At 47.3% G+C, this 25,272-nt stretch overlaps 2 protein-coding genes across 2 annotated transcripts in view; one reads left to right on the top strand and one right to left on the bottom strand.

Annotated features, from left to right (window-relative positions):
• Positions 1 to 3,750: 3,750 nt before the first annotated feature.
• On the top strand, positions 3,751 to 8,198 carry DUSP4 (dual specificity phosphatase 4). The gene is made up of 4 exons (XM_057419148.1): positions 3,751 to 4,147; positions 6,684 to 6,820; positions 7,176 to 7,395; positions 7,601 to 8,198. Exons 1-4 carry the CDS (start codon positions 3,751 to 3,753, stop codon positions 7,984 to 7,986), a joined length of 1,140 nt encoding a protein of 379 aa, XP_057275131.1. The 3' UTR covers positions 7,987 to 8,198.
• A 1,039-nt stretch (positions 8,199 to 9,237) lies between these two features.
• The window catches only part of TNKS (tankyrase), a gene marked incomplete at its 5' end in the record, with an annotated part of 139,819 nt that continues 123,784 nt past the window's right edge, over positions 9,238 to 25,272 (bottom strand). Inside the window, 9 exons of the mRNA XM_057419188.1 lie at positions 9,238 to 14,282; positions 16,115 to 16,271; positions 17,035 to 17,221; positions 18,069 to 18,174; positions 19,346 to 19,420; positions 20,772 to 20,869; positions 21,492 to 21,612; positions 24,243 to 24,325; positions 24,983 to 25,256. Coding sequence (XP_057275171.1) covers positions 14,196 to 14,282; positions 16,115 to 16,271; positions 17,035 to 17,221; positions 18,069 to 18,174; positions 19,346 to 19,420; positions 20,772 to 20,869; positions 21,492 to 21,612; positions 24,243 to 24,325; positions 24,983 to 25,256 — 1,188 coding nt within the window. The remainder of the gene's footprint in view (positions 14,283 to 16,114; positions 16,272 to 17,034; positions 17,222 to 18,068; positions 18,175 to 19,345; positions 19,421 to 20,771; positions 20,870 to 21,491; positions 21,613 to 24,242; positions 24,326 to 24,982; positions 25,257 to 25,272) is intronic.

Genomic DNA, 25,272 nt, shown 5'->3' on the forward strand with positions numbered 1-25,272 from the left:
TGCTGCTCTGCTGACAGCCCACCAGGAGCTGCATTTTATCTGGATGCCTTGGAGGACAGGGTGATGATTTGGGACACGCTTGCTGAAACGTGCTGCCACGGCCCTGGGTTTAAAGTAATGCCTGGGTCGATGTGAAGCGTAGCCACGAGAAGCCAGCACAGGTGGGTCTGAACAGCCCCCTACGCTCAGGTACTCCCTTCCCCCCCAGGATGTCCCAGGCTCAGCAAGGCACTGCCCTGGAGCTCAGGCTGCTCACGTGCTTTTGCAGCTGAGGGGTTGGAAAGTGCTGGAAATGAACATTTTCCCCTCCTCCACCTCCTTAACCAACCTTGCTTTAATAATTTTCCCTTTAGCCTCCCTAGACAGGTTCGTTACAATTCCCCTCCATTAATATGCAAATATGCCCTAGAGGAAAAGAGAGCCTGGATTTATTAACATGAATCTGTTAACTCTGTCACTGCTGCACTGCCCTTTGTAGACAGGAGGATGCTTCCCCCAGCCTGGAAAGCTGGGAGAAAGACACTACGAAAGGAGAACCACAACGTGCAGCATGAAGACAGAAAGGAGCAATGACCCCGCAGCACCCCGGCAAGGCTGGGTTCTGTGGGTAAGTGCAGACTTGCGAGTTGTTAAGACCTTGATTCTGCCTTTCACTTCTGCCACAGGCTTCCTGCACATGCCAGGGCAAACCACTCAACCCTTCGGCTAACCGCTGGGAGCTGCTGGGGGAAGGTGCCAGCATCCTTACGCTGCAACCTCTGCCACGTGCTGAGAGCGGCAGGGACACAGCTCAGCACAGCCAGCTGACCAGGAGGACGGGGGGGAATCGAGCTCGTGGGATAACTCCTGCAAAGCAAAACCCTGGCCCGTCTCCAGCCCAGGTGGTACAGAGGGAGGCACATCTGCCCTGTGGCTGAGGCCTGTGTCATGATGCAGCATGCCAGAGCCCCACGTGTGAGCGCTGGGGCCAGGAGCTGGGGGAGCAGGGCCAGGAAAGCCTGGAGGAGCCCAGAGGGATCTGGGCTGAGCTCAGCAGGTTGCCCACCCAGGGGAACTCGTGCCTCAGCATTTCTCTGGGCCGGATAAGCCTTCAGATAGCCAAACAAATGGGTATCTATTGGCTGGCAAATTCGCAGCCTGGATCTAATTTGGTTTCCACTGCCACAGTGACATGAGGTGTAAATTCCTTTTCCTTAATTCAAGGTACATATTGACATTTAATCATGCAAATATGTGCCTCCTTTGGCAATTCATTTCCCTCCGGCTTCTTTCAACAACTACCTCTTCTGGCCAGGGCCCTATAAAAGATGATTCTTTGACTGTTGCAAAGGAAATGAATGTCTCTTGCTCTCCCTCTCTTTTCTTTTGGTTGGTTGTTTTCCAGCAGGGTATATTTCAGTTTATGCTATGCAGATACCGATTGACAGGAATATTAGCTTTCACGCTTCTCTAGGTTTGCAAAGTCAGAACACGAAGCCATATCGGCTTCTCCCATCCCCTCCCTTCCCCCTTTCCCCAGCCCTTCCTGCACCCCCTGCCCTTCCACCCCAGGAATTGTGTTGGTTCTTCTGCCTTGTGGCTTCTGCCTTTCAAGGTGGTTCTTGGTTGTCCCATCATAACAGACAAGGTTTCCTTCTCAGCTAACTGCTGAGATCCCTTTTTATCCCCAGTGGTGGATCCTGCCTGGGTGCCATTGACTTGGTCCTGTTTGGGTGCTCTCACCTTCGGGTTCAGCCAGCAGTCTCTGAGCCATCACCATCCTCCTGCACCATGTCAATGCTGTCTTCCTCTCCGACCTCAGACCATCTTGGTCCAGTCACATGCTGGACCAAGAAGAGAAAAATGAGGATGCCAGGCCCTGCCTCCAAGGATATATGCTCTGTGCCCTTGGTCATCCAATTTTAGTGTAAAGGCTGAAGAGAATAGTGCAGTGGCATTGAAGCCAGCAGGCCAGATCATCACATGATAGTGGCCAACATCTCCTGCCCAGGGGAAGCAAAGAAACAAGAGTATTTTGGCATCAGCTCTTGAGTAAAGCTCCCTGAGACATTTCTAATGGTCCAGCTTGAGTTCCAGTCACGCTAAGAGAGCATCACTTCCAATTACTTTGAAATCACATTCTCGGTTTGAGGTTTTTTTGGTCTCTGGTAGCGCTCTCTAAAGGAAGAAAATGTGTCCCTGGCACGTCGCTGGCCACTCAGAGTTTACTTCAGTAGAAATAGGTTTCTTCTTCCCTTGTGCCTGCTGCAGGTTGGAAGGGGAGAAAATCAGCCTTCCACCCCTGCTGCATTAGGCAGCAGGCTCCAGTAGATACCTGGAGGGGGTGTATTACACAAATGGCAGCTATGTTTCCCCCATAGCTCTGCTTGGCTGGTGAAGGGTTGGCATAGCACACAAACGGTAGGGGTGCAAAGATCAGGCTGACGCAGATGGAGGGCAGAATCCAGCAGCAGTCAGAGAGCAGAGTGTGCGGGAGAGGCAGCAGTGGGACACAGCTATAGAACATGCGTGGTAGGCTGTATTCCTCCCAGGTGGACACGCACAGCAAGGAGTTACCCTGTTCAAATCAACAGCTATGGGCATGCAGGGGAAGGGAATTCATGCTGCCTGTCCAAAATGCTGCTCTCTGTGGAAAGCAGTGACCGGGGCAGATGGGCTTGGGTAACCATTGGGCCCTTCACCTTACTCCCACAAAGTCCAGGTCTTACATTTGGGCACTGTCAGGTCTCTGGAGCAGACCCACCTGGAACTGGCCAGCATCTGTTCTCAGGAAACGCCCTGAGCACAGTTGCTGGCAGTGAGGCTTGTGGCATCGCTTTAGTTTGAAAGCAGCCTGATGGGGACCAGTGGGTGAAGATGACTCTGTGTAAGGCGGCGGTTATGGGGAGGCCCTCTTGGGGTCACTTCAGGGCTGTCAATTTCCCCCTGTGACTTTTAACCATAAACAGTTAATAGTCATATAGTTAACAAATCCCATGTGAGGAATCAGACTGAAGAGCCTTCCGTGGGGCTGCTCCTTAGGCAGGGTGCTGTGGTGCTTTATGTGGCTGTTTTCAGACAGCGACAACGTTGCAGTGGCGGCGTGCTCCGTGTGGCCCATGCTCTCTATGTGCGCGGTGGCAGGCACACACAGCGTATACAGAGCGGGCTGCGGAGCTTCCTGCAGATCCCTGCTTCGCCCTACCCAGCCCAGCCTGGACAGGAGCAAAGCGACAAAGCAGGGATACGCAGCCGTGTGCGTCCTATAGCGTGTACCCCGCCGCCTGTGCATACATGCGCATACCCAGCGGGGTACCGGGGTGACACCGAGCGCGGGCGTCACCACCCATTTCCCCTCTCCCCTCCCCCCACAAACTCCTTGCTCCATTCACAAAACCGAGGGCGAACATGGCCGGAGTTTTTTTTTTTTTTTGTGAATGGGAGGAGGCGGTGACGGCGCGCGCGCGCGCCCCTTCGCCCCGCCCCGCCCATTCATCCCGCGCCGCGGTCCCCGCGGCGCGGGATGAATGGGCGGGGCGGGGCGAAGGGGCGGGCGCGCGCGCGCTCGCCCGGCCCGCCGCTCCCCCCCCCCCCCCCCCCCCCTCCCTCCCCCCCCCCTCCCCCTCCCCCCGGGGTAGTAAAGGCTCCGCCGTCCGCCGCGCGCGGGGGTGCGCGAGCGGCACCGGCAGCAGGGTTCCCTCCCCCTCCCTCCCTCCCCCCCCCCCCTCCACCATCCCCTTCCCTCGCTGCCGGTCCCGGTCATTCCCCGCCATGGTGGCCACGGAAGGTCTGCGGGAGATGGAGGGCAGCGCGCTGCGGCGGCTGGTGTGCCGCGAAGAGGCCGGCGGCGGCGGCGGCAACGGGAGGTGCCTGGTGCTGGACTGCCGTCCGTTCCTGGCTCACAGCGCCGGGCACATCCGCGGCTCTCTGAACGTGCGGTGCAACACGATCGTTCGGCGCCGGTCGAAGGGGTCCGTGAGCCTGGAGCAGATCCTGCCGGCCGAGGGGGACGTGCGAGCGCGGCTGCGCGCGGGGCTCTACGCCGCCGTCGTGGTGTACGACGAGCGCAGCCCGCGCGCGGAGGCCCTGCGCGAGGACAGCACCGTGGCGCTCGTGGTGCGCGCGCTCCGCCGCGACACGGCGCGCGCCGACATCCGCCTCCTCGCAGGTACCGGCGGCGGCGGGGCTGGGTATCGTGATAGTGGGGGGTGGTGGTCTCCGAGGTACCGTGAGCGGGTTGGGAGCGACCCCGAGAAGCGAACCCCCCCTTTGGAAGCGTGTGTGTGTGTATGGGATCCCCCTCCTTGCCTGAGCTCAGCCCCACGCTGCCGGTGCCCGTCTGCAGCGGGCAGAGCCATCCCCACATGCCTCCGTGTTTGCGACCGGAGCTTTGCCCCCGCCGCGCTCTCAGCGCCGGCATGTAGTGAATGAAGTGCCGCGGGTGGTGGTGAGAATTGCCGCGAGGCGGTTGAGGGGAGGGGACGCGCGGCTGGGGCTGCTGTGGGGGCTTTCTTCTTTGTTTATAGCCTGAGAGTTAATTTATCCCTTGGTTTACTTACAGCGGGGGTGAGGATGTGTATGCGGGGTAGCAAATCCATTAGGAGGGTTGATAGATGGGGGAGCTGGCGCTTGTGTTGTACTAGGCACAGTAAAACCAGCAGGAGCTGTTCCGCGGATGCGATACGATGCGCTGCTGCGGGAGCGCCGGCACAGCGAGGGCTGGCTCGGGTGCACGCTCTCTGGTCCTTCGCCATGAACCATCGCGGTGCTGGGAGCCGTGCGTGTGTTAGGAAACACTGGCGGTGCTTCAGGGGTGGCCTTTGACAGCTGAGGGCTTCTGGTGTCCCTGTGGCAGAGTGCTTGGGGTTTCCAGCCCTTTACTTTTGAGGAACGGGCTCCTAGAGACTCAGTCTTGGCGCAGGAGACTTCCTCCTTCCTTACCACGGAGCTGCTAAAATGGTTGGGCTTTCACAAGAGCCGTGCTAGCACAGCACTGTGCGGCTCCGAGTGCAGATGTATCGGGTGCAGGTCACAGCGAAGACCTGTGTGTGTTTTGTGTAGATCAGACTGCGGCCAGGCTCCCTGTGAAAGTGCCCTGCTGGGTGCTGCTGGGCCATGGGCACCAGTGTGGCATGGTTCCTGTGTCAGGCAGGGTCCACATACACGGCCAGCAGCAGCAAACCGCTGCATGGAGCAGCTGGATGTGGTGCTTGGCCAAACAGGCATTAGAGCTGATAAGGGTACATTGAAGAGATACCCCTTTGTTTGAAAGGGTCGGTTTGCCTTTCCAAGGCAGAAGGTGTGCACACGTCACCCTAAGCAGCTCAGGATGGTGCGATGGCCACCTGAGTGGGATGTGTGTGATAGACCCAGGGATTTTGGGATCAGACCTCCTGAAGATAGACGTGTAGCAGGGGCACTTGGTTTTGGGTGCGCTTCCAAATTGAACCAGTGGGGCCACAAAAGGATGTCAGGTCCTGGAAGCAGAGCCTCTGCAAACTGTCCTGCTCCTGTGGGAGCGACAGTGCAAATTCAGGGATGCACACGCCTGTTCCCGCTTCAAGGTGCCAGAGCCTTTCCTTGTGTAGGGGGATGATACCAGGAAGGACACTGGGATACAGGCAGTGTCTGTCTCTAGTTGCTTAGGGATTCCTGGGCCGCTTTGCTGCGGACACTTACATCCACTGGTGGTGTGACTGTCTTGATCGGGGCAGTCTCAGAGCTGAGGCTGGGTAAGGAACGTGTCCTTGTGTGTGTGTGCTCTGGCAAGCCCAAATGCAGGCACAGGACCTGCAGTTAGGGTGAGCCTTCAGGAGCTATCCTGGGAATCAGGGCTTGGTCTAGCGAGATTCCTGTGGTGATAGTTCAATACCTGATTTCCGTTGGTTTTAAGGCTCAAGGTCAGGCTCCACAAGGATGCCAGGGGTTTTGATTCGATTTGAATGGGAGAAGGAAATCTCACCTGAAGTGTTTATTTGCAGCCAACACGGCAGTTTCTCTGGCCTGGGAAGCCAGTGGGGTTTGCTCTTGTTTTACCTGCTGTTAGGAAGACCTGAGGTCACCTTTGCTTATCCCCCTGGCAGCGGGTCAGGGAAGCAGCTGCTCTTTCGCAGGGCACTTGCCTGTTCAGCTCACACCTGTGTCCTTGAGAGGCAATGGGCACCTCTCCGGAGAGCTGCTTTGCTGTGGGGTTAGCTTCAGTGTACCTGGCCAGCGCCGGGGCTCCCCTGACCCATTGTTTCTGGTGAGCTCGGGGCTGGAGGGTCAAGCTGAGAAAGCTGGAGACCTCCCTGTGCTTTGCAGCAGGATGATGCATCTGAGGAAGCTGGGAACCGAACAGTCCTTGGCATGGGAGCAGCTTTTCCCATTGAAGTGAGAGGATGCTTGCATCAAATCCCCTCTCCATCGTCTTTGATGGCTTTGGTTTGGGGTTTTGGCTAGCGGTGCGTAGGGGACTAAACCTGAGAACAGGGACTTTGAGGCAGCCAAGAGCATTGCAGAGTTCTTGGAGCTCTGGTTCCAAGGGAGTGGTGGGGCCTTAAGGATTCCCCCTGTGCTGCCAGGAGCCTACTTGCACATCCTGGGGCAGGAGACCACTCTCCATCACTGCAGCATCATCTAGTGGCGAAGGGCATGGAGGGATGCGTCAGCTCCAGCTCCGGTGTTCTGCAGTGGGATAACGCTTTCTGCCTCTCTCCTTGCAGGGGGTTACGAGCGCTTCTCCTCGGAGTACCCCGAGTTCTGTGCAAAAACCAAGTCCCTGAGCAATGTGTCACCCCCCACCAGTGCCGAGACCCTGGATTTGGGCTGTAGTTCCTGTGGGACCCCCTTTCATGACCAGGTATGTCTAGAAGCCTGGTCCTGCTGGAGTTTCAATCTCTCCCTGATTCCAGCAGAGCCAGAGCCTGGCTTCCTTTCCTCTGTATGGTGGTCCTCCCGATCCCAGAGTGTTTGTGCTTCCTGGGGAACTGACAAGCCCAGATCCTATTAACCATGCTGGCCTGTTCCTGAACAGGATGGGGGGGGGGGGCAAAATGGGTTTAGCAGCCCAGAAGGGCAGCCTCTGCTCCCTCTTTCCAGGGCCTGGACCAGCTGCCAGGTTCCTGCGCTGCTCAGGGCCTCCAAGCCATCTGGACGTGTCTTTCCCACCGCTGTCCCCTGGTCACCCCCACAGCTGTTGTTTTCCTCTGTAACAGGGTGGCCCTGTGGAAATCCTTCCCTTCCTCTACCTTGGCAGCGCCTACCACGCTGCCCGGCGGGACATGCTCGATGCTCTGGGCATCACAGCCCTCCTGAACGTCTCCTCAGACTGCCCCAACCACTTCGAGGGGCTCTACCAGTACAAGTGTATCCCGGTGGAGGATAACCACAAAGCCGACATCAGCTCCTGGTTCATGGAGGCAATCGAGTACATCGGTGAGTGCTTGTGTCTGTGTGTGTTTCACTGGGAGGGAGGTTCCCGCCTCGAAGTCCTGGAAGGTCAGAGGGGCCTGGGGTCCAGCAGGTTCCAAGCCAGTTGTTGCTGTGGTGGGAGGGAGGTCAGCACCTCCTGCAGGTCTGGTGAGGGGTTGGGCTGTGTTGGAAGCGCCGTGGTCTCACCTCTCATGCCGTTGCCCTCCAGACTCAGTGAAGGAGTGCTGTGGCCGGGTCCTGGTCCACTGCCAGGCTGGTATCTCCCGCTCAGCCACTATCTGCCTGGCTTACCTGATGATGAAGAAGCGTGTCAAGCTGGAGGAGGCCTTCGAGTTCGTGAAGCAGCGCCGGAGCATCATCTCCCCTAACTTCAGCTTCATGGGGCAGCTGCTGCAGTTCGAGTCACAGGTGTTGGCCACCTCGTACACAGTGGAAGCCGTCAGCCCCTCTGGGAAGCTGCGGGAGCGGGGCAAGGCCACCTCCACACCCACCTCTCCGTTTGTCTTCAGCTTCCCAGTCTCGGTCGGTGTCCACGCCACCCCCAGCAGCCTCCCCTACCTGCACAGCCCCATCACCACGTCACCCAGCTGTTAGCTCAGGGGCTGAGGCCAGCCAGGCAGAGGGGGCTGGGCATGGAGTGGGGCAGGAGGGCATGGAGCCCTGTGATGCTAAAGCAATAGTGCTGGACACTGCCATTCACCCTGGACTCGATGTCTTCTTTTCGTAGGGAAATTTCTTACCTCATCTTGTTTTTTTTTGCTTTGTAATTTTATGTTTTGAAAGCATGAAAGTTGTAAAAGCCACAAGCCCTGACACCGTCCAGGCTCTTTGGGGAAGGAAAAGAATGGTATACTGGGTTTCCTCAAGTGCCTGGGCTTCATCTCTTTCCATCCCTATTTGATTGTCTTCTTTTTAAAAGAAAGATACAGCTCCCCTTCTCCCCATACTTCTGCCCCTAGCTCATCCGGGTTGAAAAGGGAGCACACCCTCTTTTGATTGTGCAGCTGTCTTCCCCCTTGCACAAAGAGACATGGGTGTGTGTGGTGGGTGCTGCTTACCTGAGCCAGTTACACTGGGTGAGGAGCAGAGCTGCAGGCACGGCCTTGGGGTGAGCAGGAGTGGTGGCACAGTGGCGGCTGCCTGCAGTCAGCCTCAGCCTTGCCAGTTGCTTATGGAAGTGATGCAGGAGCTGGGAGAGGCACCAGCTAAACCCATTCCTGTGGCTGGGAGGGGGTTAGGACAGGGAGATGCAGTCCTAAATGACTCTTTTCTTGCCTCTGTGGGTCCCTGGTTCCTACAAAACTGAGGTCCAATCTCCTGTGGCTTAGAGAAGAGAACGAAAGGGTGAGGGCAGCAGTCTGGGCTGCTTCTGATTACTCCCTCTGTTTCCTCCCCACCCATCCCACCGCTGCTCTTCCAAAAAAGGCAGGATGGGATGTGGGTGTAATGGAAGAGAGAAGCAGCCAGGTGGAAGAAAGGCTGGCCCAGAGACATCCATCCAGCATCTTCAATCTTCCTCCAGCCCTTCTCCACCTGAGCTGGGTGTTGTTCACCTGTACAACACTGCTGCAGCCTGCGGTCCAAGCCTGGAGAATGCCTCATCCTCAACCCACCTGGAGCCGTGTTTCCCCCCCGTCCCATCCAGCACATGAGATGCCCGTGTGGCTGATGTACATATGTATGGTTTGTTCCCTTTTTATTTTCTAGAAATTAACTTTTTATTTATTGCCTGAGGGAGGGAGAAAACAAACTGTTTGGAGAAAATAAAAATAAACCTGTTTTCAACAGTTGTGGCTGGAGCAGGTTTGTGCTAAAGCCAAGAGACAATGGCAGCTTCTACAGAGCAACTGTTAAAAATGTATTTATTGAATTTTAAACTAGTACAAGTATTGCAGATCAGACATTTAGCCAAGCACATTTATAGATCAAACTCGGTTGTTACAGAGATGTTACCTAAAGTCCACCGTGTGTAGGTAGGCTGAGAACCTGCCCATCGTCTTCTTTGAGAGAGAAGGTAAAGGAGGAAATAAATAAATGATAACCCAGTCCCAGGTAATTGGCAACCAAGAGAGGAAACACGCAGGGCTAGTTATGAAAACAAGTTATACAAAGAAAGGTCTAAAAACTCAACTCCCAGGTACACTGTCATCTAAGTTGGCAGAGAAAGCAACCGAAAGAAGATGCGCAAGCTCATGGGACTGCGGCGCAGAAACATCCCCACTTCAATGGCCAGAGCTGAAGCAAGTTCTGCAGCTGTTAAGGAGGAAGTGTCAGAACTACCATCTGATGCAGGGACTCTTAATGGTCTGTATTAGTAATTAACAGAACCAACACTAAAAATTGCCACCAACAGGATCAGTAGGACAGAAAAAGATGTATCGAAACCAGTCAGAGAATATGACCTGACAGGCATACGTGAGAGTGTAATGGGAAATGCATCTGTTTCTCACGTCCCCTGCTGGTTCCTGGGCTCGTTCACCTCGCTTCAGAAGTTGTAACATTTGCTGTCTCCTGGTCCTCTAGCTTTCACAGGTGGGAACACTGCCACTCCACCTCTGCTGCTCCCTGAAAGATGAGGAGAGCATGCTCTGGGCTGTGCCAAAGCCACCACCTCTGATCATCAATAGATTCAAGTCTATGGTGGCTCACAGGCCACTCACTACCCAAGGCTAGAATTGCATCTGTACTTACCTACATCTTCCCCAGCAGTGCTGCAGCATAGCTTAAAATGACTGAAGCGTGCATTAGACCTTCAGCTGAGAAAGACCAGCAGTGTTCCAACTAACCTGTTCTGTGTTTGCACCCTTCCTTTTACCCATCTTTCTGAATAATCTGGGTAATTTCTGTTAACAGTTCCATATGGAAATTCTAGGTGGTGCAAGTACTGTGCAGGAGCTTGGACTGCACTGCAGGGATGCAGGAGTTTCTCGTAAGAAGATCTGCCGCTGTCTTTAGTTCTGCAGGCCACGCAGTGGCACATGTTAGCATCCCTCAAGCGCATCTTGCATTCACAGTGAGCAGACATTTCCTCTAACCTACAAAAAACAGTAGGATCAGCTGGTTTCCAGAGCCAAGGAAGCACCCTTCTCCAGAAGCTACTCTGTCCCCTGTACCACATGCCTCTTGTGTGTCTGCTGCTCACCAAAGCCAGCAATGCAGAACATTTTGTGGGGCTTTCTTTTTGCTTAAGTAAGTGTAGAGGTTAGGTTTGGGGTGCTCCTGTTATCAGTAAGCATGGTAATAAAGTTTGCAGGCAAAATAAATTCCTGCTGCATAATGCAATGGGATTCCATCACATGCAAACATTCAAAACGAAGGTTAGAAAAACACATTGCTCATTCCTTGGACTGCACACCAATAGTGACCGCAAAATGGTGGAAGTAGCACAAGAGGTTTGTAACAGTCTCTGTGGAGCTGGGATCAGAACAGAGTGGCAGATAAAAATAAGGGTGAGAAAATAAGATACAATAAGGTGTACTGTACTCTCTGCTTTTAATCCTAACAAGTTTTGTTGACAGCATTCAGACTGCTGTGTCACTCTGCACCATGTACCCGATTCATCTGTCTCATGGAAACAATGTCAGCAACGGAGAGCAGAACCCTCCATTCTTCGCTACGTGACGAAGTTTCTTTCTGTTTGCCTATTAAGGTCCTGACGTTTCAAAACGCTGCCTCAAAGGGACATGGGCAAAAATCAACAGGCCTGAGAGAGACAACTGTCCTTTTCCCAGCAGACACCACGCCCTGTCCCAGGGGGAACAGCTCTTTCTGGAGCCAAGTGAGAGGTGCCCAGGCTCCCAAACCTATGAGATGGCTTAGCCCAGAATGTTCTTGCATCCTCGGCTCCTCCTGTGCCTCCACTGGTGACTCAATGCTGCAAATGAGCAACTGGTGAGCAGGGGACTGCCCTTCCCAGGAAGTCAGAAAACCATTTCTCAGGAGACAGCAGCTGCCTGGTCACAGGGGCATGCCTTTTTTAAGGTCCCATTCTCTAGAATTAGGAAGCATCATGTTAACTCCCTTGGCTGAAGCAGCAGCATCTGTACCGTTAACAACCTGCCAAATGCAGCTCTACCACCAAAACCATCACCAGCTTTCTCACGGGTAACTTTGATACTGATGGGCAGATCCTCACTTTGTTTGAAACTGGAAGAGGAGCTACAACAACATACGCCAGGAGAGGCAGATGCTACTCCCGTACAGATTTCTATGACACACAGACGCACCATCAGGCCTAGGTATTCCTCTCTGTCTGGTCACGAACAGACAGGAGATCACATCATTACAAGACAAAAACCACTGCAAAACGATTTCCTCACACAGCACCTTTACTCTGCACGGAACATCAGGTACGTTAACACTGGCAGTTCAAAGATACTGGACAGTATTTTTATCCTCTAGAAGTTCAAGGCTGCAGAAGAAATCCAGACTAGCCATTAGTTCAATCAGCACACAGGAAACAACAAGCAAGAACGGAATCTGTGCGGGCTTGGTGGGGTTTTTCTGTTTTTAGGTTTGTTCGTGCTTTTGAAAGATGTAAAGCTGTTAACTTCCACACTGACATTAACCATTTTGCTCACCTAAGCAGCACAACTGTTTCACCATTTAAAACTATGTCTAACTGGGGATGGTGAGCAAACACGCACTCTCACTGCTATCTGAAACCCTAGCGTAGATAGGCACATCTCCCAACTCCGTTATTAGCTAAGTTAAAAACAAACCCCAAACTTTAATGATGAATACAAAGCTTCAAAGCCTAGTGGTGATCTCTGCAATCCTAACACTATTAAACAAGTAGCCAAAATACAAGCACCCAATTTCATCAATGAAATTTGATTAAAAGGACAACTAGGCTAGAGCCTGCCTTGGACTTCAAAGCTACATATTTAATTAGGTCACAAAATGAAGCGAGAACCATAGATCCACTGCCAGCTTAAGAAAAGTAAACCCCAAAGTTCAAGGATTTGTTGGAATATTGCTACTTCTAAGGTTTTCTCTAAAGAGAATTACAAACAGATGATGTGCAGGTAGCCATATTGCACTAAATGACTGGTTTTACAGTGGGTGAAGCTCCTCTGCGAGGACAGCTTGCTTCAGCATTAATGTCTTCATGCTAAAACTGAAACTGCGTGTCTTAATGCTGAAAGTGAAAAGCTCTTCAGGTTTAAGTCTGTTTTATCCAAACACGTCTGCAAACTCCCACTTACGGGGAGCACATCCATTTTTACAAACGAAAAGCATGCTATTCTGCCGTTTCCTTGCTTTAAGGGGGATGACACCTAAATGCATGAACTGGACCATCAGATACTCAATGGTGCTGGTTGACAGGAAAACATACGGCACGTTGTGTTCCAAGGAACGTCTTTTTCTCCAGTCGTTACATGCTCAACACTGAAGCACATCTCTTGGTATTGGTTGGTAAGAAAACAAAATGAACACGGCTCGGTTTTCAGCCTTCTCTGAAGCTGTTAAACCAACAATAACAAAAAAATCTGTTTCTACTGCTGTTAAATGCATATCCTCCATGAGGGGGACTTCTGAAACTGTTTGATGCTGTGCTATGCAATGCTTAAAAATAACTTTCTCTTACCCAGTGAAATAAACCTGGGAACTCGCGGGGAAGGGGATTCGAGTGAATAAATCCTAGCTTTGTTCTCTGGTATACCTGCAAAGAAAGCCACTTGCCCACTGGTGTTTTAAAAGTTCATTCTCATCAAAATGTAAAATCGATATTTAAAAAAATTACTATTTTTTGTAAATCCTTTAAACTCTTCAACTGTGATGTCACACGCAAAGGTGTGACACAAAGCTGTTATAATACACTCTTCACGACCAGTCTGAAACCCATATACTGGGTCTCATATCACAGAGGGACATGAACCAGATATGCCCTCATGCATGCAATCTTCTGACTTTTCACCTGCTATCTCCCAGCAAAACCATGCGCCACTGGAACCGGAGAACGTTTCACAGACTTCATGTACTTAATAGAGGCCTTATAAAACGTTCTTTTAGAGATGCCAGCAGAGGGCATTGACCTGCTTTATGAAGTTGTTCTTCCAAGCCCAAGAGCTGGTTTTACCCTTGCAAACACTTCCTAGGGCTTCCCCCAGAAAACTCACACAGACAAAGCAGTGAACTGACATGATTTGTTTCCACTCTAAAGCTACACTCACTCATATTATCATTTGCTCAGAGGTGTGCAAAAAAACCCCTATATTGAAGAACTGGACCTAGCCCCTTCTCAGATTAAATTCATATTGCATTGTTAACAATTTTAGTCAACTTGACTTTGTGCAAAATATCTTTAAGAAGGTTCTGGCTCAACTTCAGAATACAAAAGGAAAATAAATAGTTGACTAGGATCTCTTGAAAACATAAAATGAATGGTGTATGCTGAAAAGAAAGTTATGGGCTTAATGCAATTGGTCTGCAAATAACTAGAATAGTAGTGTCTGACAATTTAACATGTGAGATGGCACTGATAAAGATTTCTGTTTGCACAATAATGTTCCCAAAGTCTAGATCAAAACAACATTATTTTACACAAAGTAACTGCAGAGACTAGGAGCCTGAGATATGTTATTAAAAGGCAGTCCCTTGTAAACTTTCCTCAAAAGGAACAGTAGCAGTTGAGTATGCAAGAGTTACTCATATCATATTCATCAAGACAGCAATGCTTCATAAAAGACATACAGCTTATTTCCAGGTTGTTAACAATTTTATATGATACTGATTTTCTGAAACACGCATCCATCCAGTCCAAGATTGAAGTCACATCCTTCTTCACTGCTCTGTAGCTACTAGGTCTTTTGCTCTGCTGCTGTTGCTGTCTGTGAGGGAGCTTCTGGCTTCACAATCTGGTACGTAATGAGATATTCTGGGTAAGCCTGGAAGTGAGGCAATAAAAAAAAAAATAAAAAATCATTGCTTTATGCAAGGGTATGCTCAGCAAGTTCACGCACTGGATTTCACAAAACAGTGATCAGGAAGGACACTGCACGGAATCGGCTCCGTGTTCTTAGAGTGCAAAAGAAAAAGCAGACTTCAAACCTAGCCAGCACTAAGTGGGACCTCCTTAATGCAGTTAATACCTTCGGTAATGCACTAGCATAAAGAAAGATGGCTCTTCCATGCAGACACTGCCGGAAATCGTGTGCGCAACAGGAATTCACAGTCAGAGTTACTCTCCTTGTTAGCTAACCCTATAGGTCAGTCAGTGCCTGTAAGTCACTCAGAAATCTCAGACAACCAACACAGTCTAACCCTAAAATGCTGACTTGCCACGTGACCTGCAAATGCCTTTACTGGCAGTAAAATACTTAGCACGTCCAAAACATGTAGCCCAGTCATCTGTCCAGGGTTTTCTGAAGACAGCTGAAGTTGCTGGAGGGCAGGACCCCGCTCAGAAAGAGCCAGACAGATGAGAGGAGACTGGGCAAACAGAAGCCTCAAGAAATCCAGCAAGGGCAAATGCACCTCGGATTAAGTCCTTGTAGTAACATCGCAGGATGCGAAGCAGTTCTGCTGAAAAGGTGCTGGGTGTCCTTGGGTGACGGCAAGCTAAAGTGGAATCAAGCATGTCCTGGCAGCAATAAAGGCCACCAGCATCACGTGGTACATCGACAGCAGTGTAGCCAATTAACCAAGTGTAGCAGTGATTGCCAGTTATTCAGTACTCACTTGAACACATCTAGACAACCGCATACAATTTTTAGGCCTTCCAGTACAAGAAAGATGCCAACAAGCTGGAGCCAAGTTCAGCAAAGGACCAGTAAGACAGTCAGCAGGAGAGAGCACAGGGTAAGAAGAGGCTGAGGCAGATGGGTTTGTTTAGTTCAGAAAAGGAAAGGCTTTGTGGGACCTCATAGCAATCTTCTGGTCACATATGGAAGGCTACCGAGAAAATAGACCCAGACTCTTTTCTGAGCTGTGCATCAGGAGAACGAGATTAATTAAAACACGGGAGGTTCCTATTGGATTTTTTTACTCTGAGGATAATTACGCACAGGAACAAGCTGCTGAAGGAGGCTGTAAAACACTGTTCTCTGAGGGTCTTTGAGACCTGTGTGGTTAAAGCAAGCCCTCAGCAATCTGGTCTGAACTGAGTGTGAACAAGAGGCTGGCCTAGGTGACCACCCCAAGGTTTCTTCTAGCCTGAACTTGATTTATAATCCTGGAGCCATCCAGAGGAGTAAGCAACCACTTTTCTAGACTAAAGGTCTAGATTATTATCTGAGTTATTCAGATTAAAAATCAGCTCCTGAAGATTGCTTTGTTTTCAGCTGCCATTTAAGGGTACTGTCTGGCAGCCAGTGACACTGCCATTGCTGGCAATCTACAGGTAAAAAGCCCAAGATCCTCAATATATACAAGAGACCCAGAAATTCACTGTTCTTACTACGGCAGTAATGCCAATAAAACACAATGGGAGAAACAGTGCCTACTGAGAGAAAACTAAAACTCTTAATAGGCTCTAGCAGTGCAGCACAGGAGGAATTAGGCAATTCTGCATGGTGTAAATGAGAGCTGCTCGGTGGATAGACATAGCATTTGCTAGCCCGATACAGTTCACTGACTGTTTCCACATTTAAATGGAAAACAACCCTATAAATAATAAATCTAATCAACCTGGCTTTCACAGCGAAGTCGGTATGGAAACCAATCATTCCCTCTCCAAGCTCTTTGCCCTTGCAAAGCCAGTCCTTGCAAACCTACATACCTGTTCTCCTCTATAGATAACATATTCAGCGTATGCAAGTCCATTCACGCTTGGCCTGCCAATAACAGAATGGTGCCCTGGAGGGGCATGAGCCATTTTCATTGTGCTGAACTGAAGAAAGGATTTTCCAAGGGTCACTCTGCAGAAGAGCATTTGTCTAAAAGGAAAAGAGAAAGCATAATTTTCATATCTCTTACTAGGAACTGCATGCTTCCAGAATGATTTCAAACTTGTGCTTATTTCATCACAATTAATTTCTCAAGGCTTTTTGGAGAAACAGTTGTAGAAAGCAGTTCTAAGGCTGTATAAAACCTGTCACACACAAACAAAAAAGTCTTTCTTGACATGCAGAAGGGAAAACGCACACTTTGTTCTTTGTTTGGCCTTCGCGTGAAGGCCTCTCCTAGTTCATTCTATATAAAGCTATTGAGATACGAAATTGTGTTCCTACCAGCAGGGTACGGGCAGGTGTCAAAGTGCAAAAAGCACTCTGATCTGCTCCAGTACAAAATAAAGCTGTGATTAAGTCCCATTCACCACCTCCAAAATCATCTGATCCATGGTACACTATACCACTAGACCACCACTCTGCACTGCAGTTTTGTTCTGATAGTGCCTGGAGTGTAATTGCTATTTTCATCTGACACTTCATTTTCAAACTTGCTGTTTCAGGCCTCTTTCCTGAGACACAATTCACTTTGATTTATACTCACTGTATGCTTAGATGTAATTTTTGACCTTTCTGTGTGACTCGCTGTATTTATAACCTTTTATGTTTAGCCTTGACAAATGGAAAACTGCATTTTTCCAGCCATGACCAAGCTCAAGTGGCTGTTCTTTCCCTGCAATTCACCCTGTGCCAGGATCATAAAAACCAGGGCAGCCAGAATTATGCATAGGGAACTCTGCTGTACTCATACCTGTGGCAGATATAACAGGACCTGTCTTTGTGTGTGGGACAGCCCGTTCCTCCCCCTATCCCATACACATATTGGTTGCTTTTCGAGGAGTTCTCAGCGAAGTAAATCCCAGCTCCAAACATTCCTCCAATGTATGCATGTCTTTCATCAAATCCTTTGTGAATGATAGCGTTAATAAAAGGAGACCCTAGAACAGAAATGACATGAAATGATACATACTCGTTAAGCTCTATCGTAACACAGGACTCTCTGTCAAGAGGAGCTTGTCTGCCTCAAATAGACCATTAAATACCACAAAGCACACTCAGTCAGCTGGAAGGGGGTGATACCCAGCAGGATGCAGTGATGTGTGGGATTTATCGTTATATACCAAGATCCCACGTGTGACTCATATTTCTTACTCATTTCCCAGATCTCATTAAATGGCTTTCCCCCCACTCACATTTCAGTGCAATTTATCTTGTCAATGCACACCTTCTCCAGCAGTCAGTACTGATTACGATGGGGTAAGGTCTTAGGACAATCATAGCCAAAACCAATTTCCTATGCAGAATCACAGAAAGATCTAGGGCAGAAGGACCCTCAGGCAACTGTCATCTGTAGGCACTTCTGGATGCTTCTAGAGAACATCTGGCTGAAACTCATGGTTGGTTTTGATTTCTTACCCTGATGGTTGCCTGCAGCACCAGAGTAAAATGATTTTACTGTGTGTTGCTCCCCTCTTTTAGAAGATACTCTTTCTCATAGCAATGTAACATCCTCCCAGCAGCTTTACTGGAAATGACTAAGACACGGCTTAGCAAAAAACTTTTCTTTTGGAAGAAAGAAAAAGTATTTTTTCTCTATTGTAGCTTTTCAGATTGCAGTAACCACACAGACCAACGTCACCACCCCCACACCCCTCCATTTCCAATGTACAACTACTGTACAGGATGGTGACACAGCAACGTTAACATTGCCTGTGGGTCCTTGGAGGCTGGTTGTTTTTTTTTTTGTTAAATACCAGTACTTATGAACAGAGATCGCTTCCTTACCATGAAACAACATGCGCTCATTGTGATGATTATGATTCTCCTCTGAGACCTCCTTCTGCCTGTGACAGAATCTCTCTCGCAACTTCTTGTTCACGACCTTTTGAATCTGCAGTGGTACAACAGGCCCAAGCATACTTGAATTGGAATTGAAAGGGAATGTAGTTTGACAGTTTGCATAAATTTGACAGGGAAATGGAGTAAGACATATGAACAGTATAAACAAACCCCATGGCTGCTGCGCATGCGAGGCTCAAGCCTTTCAAACAAGCTGGTAGCACACGTTTACAAGGGGTTAAAGCTACTGTGAAAGTGCAGCCAAGAGTTCTCAGGCTCTGTCCCTCAGAGCCTGTAATACCACCAAGACCTACAAACTGCCTGAAATGCCTTCCGTCTCTGCTTTGAGCTCTGTTGAACAATCTGGGCCAGCTTTCTGAAGCCTGCTGTCTGGCTTAGGTTGAATTTTTTATGAAAAGAAACAGCTTCCGAGGAAAGAAATTAGAAGATATGCTGTTTAATCTATCTCGAGACATGGTTCCAGCCATGTGCCCTAATGCCACTGTGGTTCCTTATAAAGGACTTCCTCTTTGGTTGGGAGTAGGATGGAAGCAGAGTTTACGTCAGATGTACAATCTACTGAGACAATTGCAAAGGTTCTGCACAAGCTCACTTTTCAAGCAGATAGGTAGCAGGGTGCTCAGGAACTGAGTTCTGTTCTGATACCCTCTACTTCCTCTTCCTCGCAAAAAGGAGCAAGTGTACTCTTCCTCAGAAATACAGCAGTCCATTTTCTGATATGCCAGGGCTTTTAAAAGGTATTTTTCTAGTTGTGAGATGCAAAGGAGGTGGTGTCAATATCCAAAGTAGTATAGGGAGATAAAAACTTTTAATAGAACGTCATGCTCATGCCTTCCCCCTCACCCAAAATCGCCTTTAAAAAGGCAAGAAAAGACTCACTGAGAAAAAAAACCTGTGCTGCAAAATCAAGTACAGAAGTTATAGTCCTCTCAAATTAAAATCAGGCTGTGAAACGTAAGGCAGGCTCTTCAATATCAGTTCTTCAGACTGCTTTTAGAGCGCAAGTGGACACTTCTCCCTAATCCCATGTGCAGAGCACACAGTCTAATTTTAGCATTTAGTACTTGCTGTAACTCTGCTCATGAATATTATCTCAACAAAGAACTTTAAATATAATAGGGCAATCCACTTAATCAATTGTGCCTGCTCGCATAAGTACCAACTGATTTTACCTCACAGAATTAAGAGGTTTTGAAACTTACCCTGATGACATTGTACCTGTTGAAGATCCCACCAGCATTTCCACCATCCCGATGCTCCCGGATTGTACTCTGCATCTACATAAATGAACACAGCTGAATGTTCAGCACATAAAGCTTGCTAGCAAGGCAAAGTATTAATGCAATACCTCAGTATACCACTGGCAACAAGAGTCAATCTTCTGGACAATTAAAAGGTGTAAAAAACCCAACCCCAATTCTCAGTTTTGAACTGCTGTAGACCCTTTTTCTCAGGCACCCAATGTGCTATGCTGTTTGGCAGTAGAGAAATTGGATGATGCAATTACCCAACCTTGTAATGAAAATCTACACAGGAAAAAGGAGAATAGTGGCACTTGTTATCAAAATTACACACAACTAGAACACCCGCTTTAGATCAGAAAAAAAAGGAATCTTTGAAAATGAATACACAAAAAGATAATTTTGATGTAATAACAGATGTGTTTCTAATGAGTTCAGTTTATATTTCCTAGTGATAGGAAAATGCTTGCACTGTAGATTTTCGCATGTTATTAGCAGCCTCTGAGAATTTCAACAGATTCATGGTGTCTTTTCCAGAGGTATTTATAGCTACAGCAACGTTTAGTTACAGCTCAAATAATTACCCCAATTTACTCTGGCAGACAAGTCCCCCTTTCTGTCAGAAAAGTTTATAACAGGGATCTGCACAAACTCCAGTTTACACAGGCACTAAACAAAAATATATCAGGTTAAGCTGGCAGCAATCCTGAATATTTAGACTTTTAAAAAGACTCCAAACACTTCCATGCCACTGTATAGGAACACTACACAAATAGCAAGTGCACAGTAAAATGGAGTTATCTTCCAAACACAACTCTTTGGAGCATCTCTTTTCTGTTATGATTTTTCTTTCAAAATGGTATCTGCTTGGAGTTTACTCAAATAAAAGAGCATGTGTGTGTGGGAGGCAAAATTACAGTCAATTTTCAATTATCCAAGAGCTGTTTATCTGGGTTACAGATTAACTACGCCACTGAGACAAGAGAAAACAAGCTGGTTTACAGCCAGAAAAGAGTCTGAGCAGAAAGAATGCCTACAGACTTGCAAGACCGTAATCCCTTCTTCTTCATGGGTCCACCTATCTATGGAAAGCTATGGAAACCCTTGCTAAAAACACAACAACAACAAAGCAAAATTGGGATAACGCTAAGTAACCAAACAGAGCACTTAAAAAAAAATAGGCAGGACACAGCAAAATAATTTCCATCATTGCTCTACAAAAAAAGACAAATGAACAGCCCTAAATTTCATGTCTGATCTACACAATTCATACATCGAAGCATATTTTATCACTTTCAAGATGCAGTGCATGCTTTAGTTCTGATGGGCTATAAATGAACAGAGAAATACACAGTCACTGGAGCTTTAAGAAATGTATTTGCAATACCTCCTCTTCGACAGACTGATACTCCTTATCATCAGGAGCAAGGTCAAGGAGAATGGTCCCCTGACTCACACAGTGGAAAGTCAAATAAGGATTGGTGCCTGCAAAGAGAAGGAATTAAATGAGTAAAAATCAACAGGAGAAAACAATAGCAGCTCTATTTGTATTCATCATTATTACCCCTCTTAAATAACCCCAGTACAGCAGGAAATGGAAAACAAACACAAGGCAGAAGCACAACATTAAAAAGATAAAGTGCTTCCGTTGGCAGCAGAAGCTTTTAAAGAGAGATGGCAAATGCATGTGGGACATAATTGCGTTTTATTGTTTCCGCTGTCAAGAGAAGCATCCTAGAAGTGTGAAGTAGCAAAAAGCTCCATCAGGTCCATCCTTCAGGATCCAGCTGGCCTGTGGGTAAGTGTGTAGAGCAAATCAATCCAAAAGCTCCTGCCTGGGTCAAACAGAATCCCTGGAAATGGGCACAGCCTCCGCAGCTGTCTTGGGGATGTCCATTCTCTGGAAAGGCAAGTGACTACTCACACTCCTGTATGCCCTCAGTATACCCATTACTTGTCACAACCGACCCAGCCACCAGGTCTGCCAGCGTCATGCTCCTGACGTATGGACTCTTTCAAGTCCCGGTGACAATGCCCACATTTACAGAAGATGACTTCTGGGAACCTCCTGTATGCTTAGGCTGACCAGTAAAAACGTCATATTTACCTTGCTGCCCTCCTAGAAGCCTCTCCACACCTTTTATTAATTTGTGGCGGTGTCCATACGCATTGATCCCAATTTCCTTAAGCTCCTCGTGCCCCATGTCTGCCAACACGTCCAGGGTTATCTGGAAAGGCAAAAGACCACAAAAATCAGTTGCCAAACCTGGCCCGATTCCCAAGATTGAAGACCCATCAGTTCAGAAAATGGAATGCATTCACGGTGCAGCCAAGAGAGTATATGTATTTTATGTTTTACTGCACTTCTAATTGCTGCCACCTTCTGGCAAGAAGCCTCTCCCTATTACAGGACCATACCCAGCTGCCGCAGCCTGAAGCTGTGCAAAACTTCATTCTCTTCCAGCAATTAACAAGAGCTGGTTCTCACAGGAAGTTCTCCAAAACATTTTTACTTACATAGGCAGAGGATGCATGGAAATGCTGGGTCAAATCTGGGAATATTTTTGAAGCAAAGTTTCACATTGCTGCACAATTCATTACTTTCACTACACAAACAGAAATGATTATTCTATAAGCTTAATAATAAATGCGAAGTGTGTTTCACATCAGCATTAGTATGGTGTGTGCTACTTTTGTGTATATGCTTGCATTTGGATCAAACTCATAGTTCAGCTATGCTAAATCATGCTCAACTATTACACTATTTTTGGAACTAATCAGCAGTAGGAGGACACAAAACTATTCACTTGGTCGCAATCTATGAATACATTTACAATCACCTAACATGGTTTTAAATTTCAAGGTCACAGATTACTGGTCCAAGCAGAAAGGCAATAAAACATGATGTCAAATCAACATTTCTTTAAAGAACAGGAGGTAAAAGCTAAATAAAGTACACATTTTTATTCCTACAAAGCAATTGTGCACTGAGGCAATTCTGTGAAAATCGAAGATTTCATCTGGACAAGACAGTTGTATAAAATCTACTTCCAAATTCACATGTTAAACTAGAATGGGAAGCTCAAAAAATAATGGGAAACCATGTAAGTTGATTTGAAAGGATCTGTATTGTTTGCACAACTGAACTTGCAGGTCTGCATTCTGTCCACTACAAACTGAATATCTTTAATTCAAAAGAAAGCAACTCAAGCAAGGAATTAATAGCCACACTGAACATCCGTCTAATTGAGCAGAAAACAACCTACTGGGACTGCTGTGGAAAAACTACTGAAGACATTCATCACATGCAGTGTTCAAGACCAGGTTGGACGAGGCCTTGGGTGATATGATTTAGCGTAAGGTGTCCCTGCCCACGGCAGGGGGGTTGGAACTAGATGATCTTAAGGTCCTTTCCAAGCCTAACGATTCTATGATTCTCTGCAGCAGAACGTTAAAAAAATGCAGAAGAAACCCAGACATTAGACAGCATCAGGAGGAGGCTAGAGCCAAGGTGAAAAAGCGTATACAAAGGTACTGCAGTACTTGGGAAAAGCAGCTTGAAACAATAAACTTAAGGAAGATGAGCTTGTTTTCACCTCCTCACAAGAGGAGCTAAATGGCTTCAAAATGATGAATGAATGCAGTGAATCTGATCTGCATTATTAAATGTTATTAGTAGGGGAAGATCTTAAAAACAGGTTAGGAGTTGAAGAATCAAAAACAGAACAAAAACTGCACGATAAGAGGAGGGTGTGAAAACAATAGGAAAAAAAAGAAATGTGAGTAGAATATAGGCTGGTTTGAGGTTGGTTTGCTTAACAGAAGCAGTTCCAAATTAAAGAGCTTATGCTTCATATTTAAGAAAGAAAGAAAGACTATATGGCATTTTAACTTTGGGGAAATACCTCCTGTAATATTTCGTGGAAAGAGTTGGAACTTTTTCTGTCAGTGACACACTGCATTTCATATGTTTGCTTCCTGACCCCTCATAAAAGATTAGCAGCAGAGGCCTGGGGAAAAATGACCATCAAATCCATTCTCTTACACTGGTACCTGGTACTTTTTACTTTCACCACTGTGTCCATCTCACTCATGTGAACAAATAATCTATTTAACCCTAACATGTTAAATCTAAGAAACGGCACATAAAAAAAAAAAAAAAGAGTCTACAATTACATTAGAGGTATTTCTGCTCTAAAAAGTAATGTAAGTTTGAGAAACTGTTCCATTAGTTCTATTCTTCTCATATATTGTGTCAGTGTTTTGCCCCCATTTCCGAATTCCATTTGAGACTTGTTAGCCCTGTAAAACCCAGTTAGCGCTATAGTCCTAACTTGTTAGGAAATACAGGTTCTGCATTCTCTAGTGTGATTACACCCTAGTAAACTAGATGTTTTAATTCAGCTTACAGTCTAACAGGAAGGTTTCCTAGATCTAATCAAAGTATCACATGCAGCACTGCAGGTGGTGAAAGGCTTGTCTGGATTTGAAGACTGCTGAAGGACAAGCGCAAGTAACATTCCAACCCACCTTTGTTACAGCTGTCATGTTCAAAGTTCACAAGGTGCAAAGTAACTCTCAGAATACAAGCCAAACTGGCAGTCATTATGTATGTATAAGAAAGTGAAAGATACTGGATACCTGAATCAAACAACAAAAGTGATTTTCACAGGTTTCTCCACTTCCCCATAAAGTACCTGGAGACTCATTCGTTGTTTTCTTGGATATACTTGTTTTTCTGTACATGTGAATTTGTGTTTTTTTTGTTTCCCTTTTTCAATTAGAGAATGAAAATATGACTCAAATTCGTTAGATTAATCTGTCTTTTAAACATACAGAGATGAGGCTTGCCATTTACCTGTTCTGTCTCAAAGATGTCCCGAAGGTGTTCAAGACCCAGGCTTTTTAGGAACTGGGTAATGTTCATGTCAAGACCAGAAACTGTAAGAGAAGAAACAAGACATTATATCCTATGCACCTGAATTTAAAACAATCCACAAAATAAACTAAAAATCAAGCAATACCTCTGATTCTCTCAAAATTCCAAACTCTGATTCTTTTTACAACCTAATAAACAATCCAATTCCACATTGTGTAAAAGCTCAGTGCAAAGCTCAACACTGTTCCCTCCTCAGAATCAACTATTAAAAAGCATAAGTGATCTGTGGCAAATACAGGCTCATATTGCAAAGAAAAGGAAAGGAAGGGTGAGTGTATTTTTGCTATGTAATCACCCAGATGCTGACATAAAGCATGCATTCCAGATACTAATCAAAGGGTTTAAAAAGCCTTAGCAAAATCCCCCAGCCGCCACAATCATAATTCCTTCATCAAAATAATTCTCATTTGATTTTTCTGTATAAACTCAACAACGAACATCTGGATATCTAATCAGATCTGCTGTTGTTGTCAGACCTAATCGTTGATGGCAAACACAGATGAACAGCCAACAATGCTCCTAGAAGAGCACATGAAAACAAGAGCAAGCATCAGACACTTCAAAACACAGATGACGTTTCAAGTTGCACAGTATTTTCTGGCTAGTCAGAAATGCTTTTCAGATAAAGCAAGGCCTATTGTGATACTAAGCTACTGTACTTCTGGCAACGTAAACTTGTCCAGCAGCAAATGCACCTTCTCCTTCCTTCCTTTCAGTTCCGGCTGCTCCATCACCAGCATTTGATGCACCTCCAATGGCTAGTTCTGCCAGTGGCCCAGTGAGGTTATCTATACTGCTGGCAGCAGAGAGACAGGATGGCGTAGATGCTGGTGAAATCACAGAGGCACTAACAACAGTAGCTTGAGGCTTAAAGCATGTAGGCAAAGCTTCTGGAGGCATTGCATCTATCAGCAAAGCTCGGATATCATCAGCCTGAAAAACAGAAAGA

This window comes from Pezoporus wallicus, unplaced genomic scaffold (assembly GCF_028554395.1).
Source record: "Pezoporus wallicus isolate ANWC-B61680 ecotype Strahan unplaced genomic scaffold, APGP_CSIRO_Pwel_v1 contig_2384, whole genome shotgun sequence".
NCBI lineage: Eukaryota > Metazoa > Chordata > Aves > Psittaciformes > Psittacidae > Pezoporus > Pezoporus wallicus.

What these genes read in the sequence shown, in the direction of transcription:
- DUSP4 (XM_057419148.1), top strand. Translation starts at nt 3,751, where the DNA reads ATGGTGGCCACGGAAGGTCTGCGGGAGATGGAGGGCAGCGCGCTGCGG. An exon ending in CGACATCCGCCTCCTCGCAG is followed by an intron (nt 4,148 to 6,683) that starts GTACCGGCGGCG and finishes CTCTCCTTGCAG; the next exon opens with GGGGTTACGAGCGCTTCTCC. An exon ending in GGACCCCCTTTCATGACCAG is followed by an intron (nt 6,821 to 7,175) that starts GTATGTCTAGAA and finishes CCTCTGTAACAG; the next exon opens with GGTGGCCCTGTGGAAATCCT.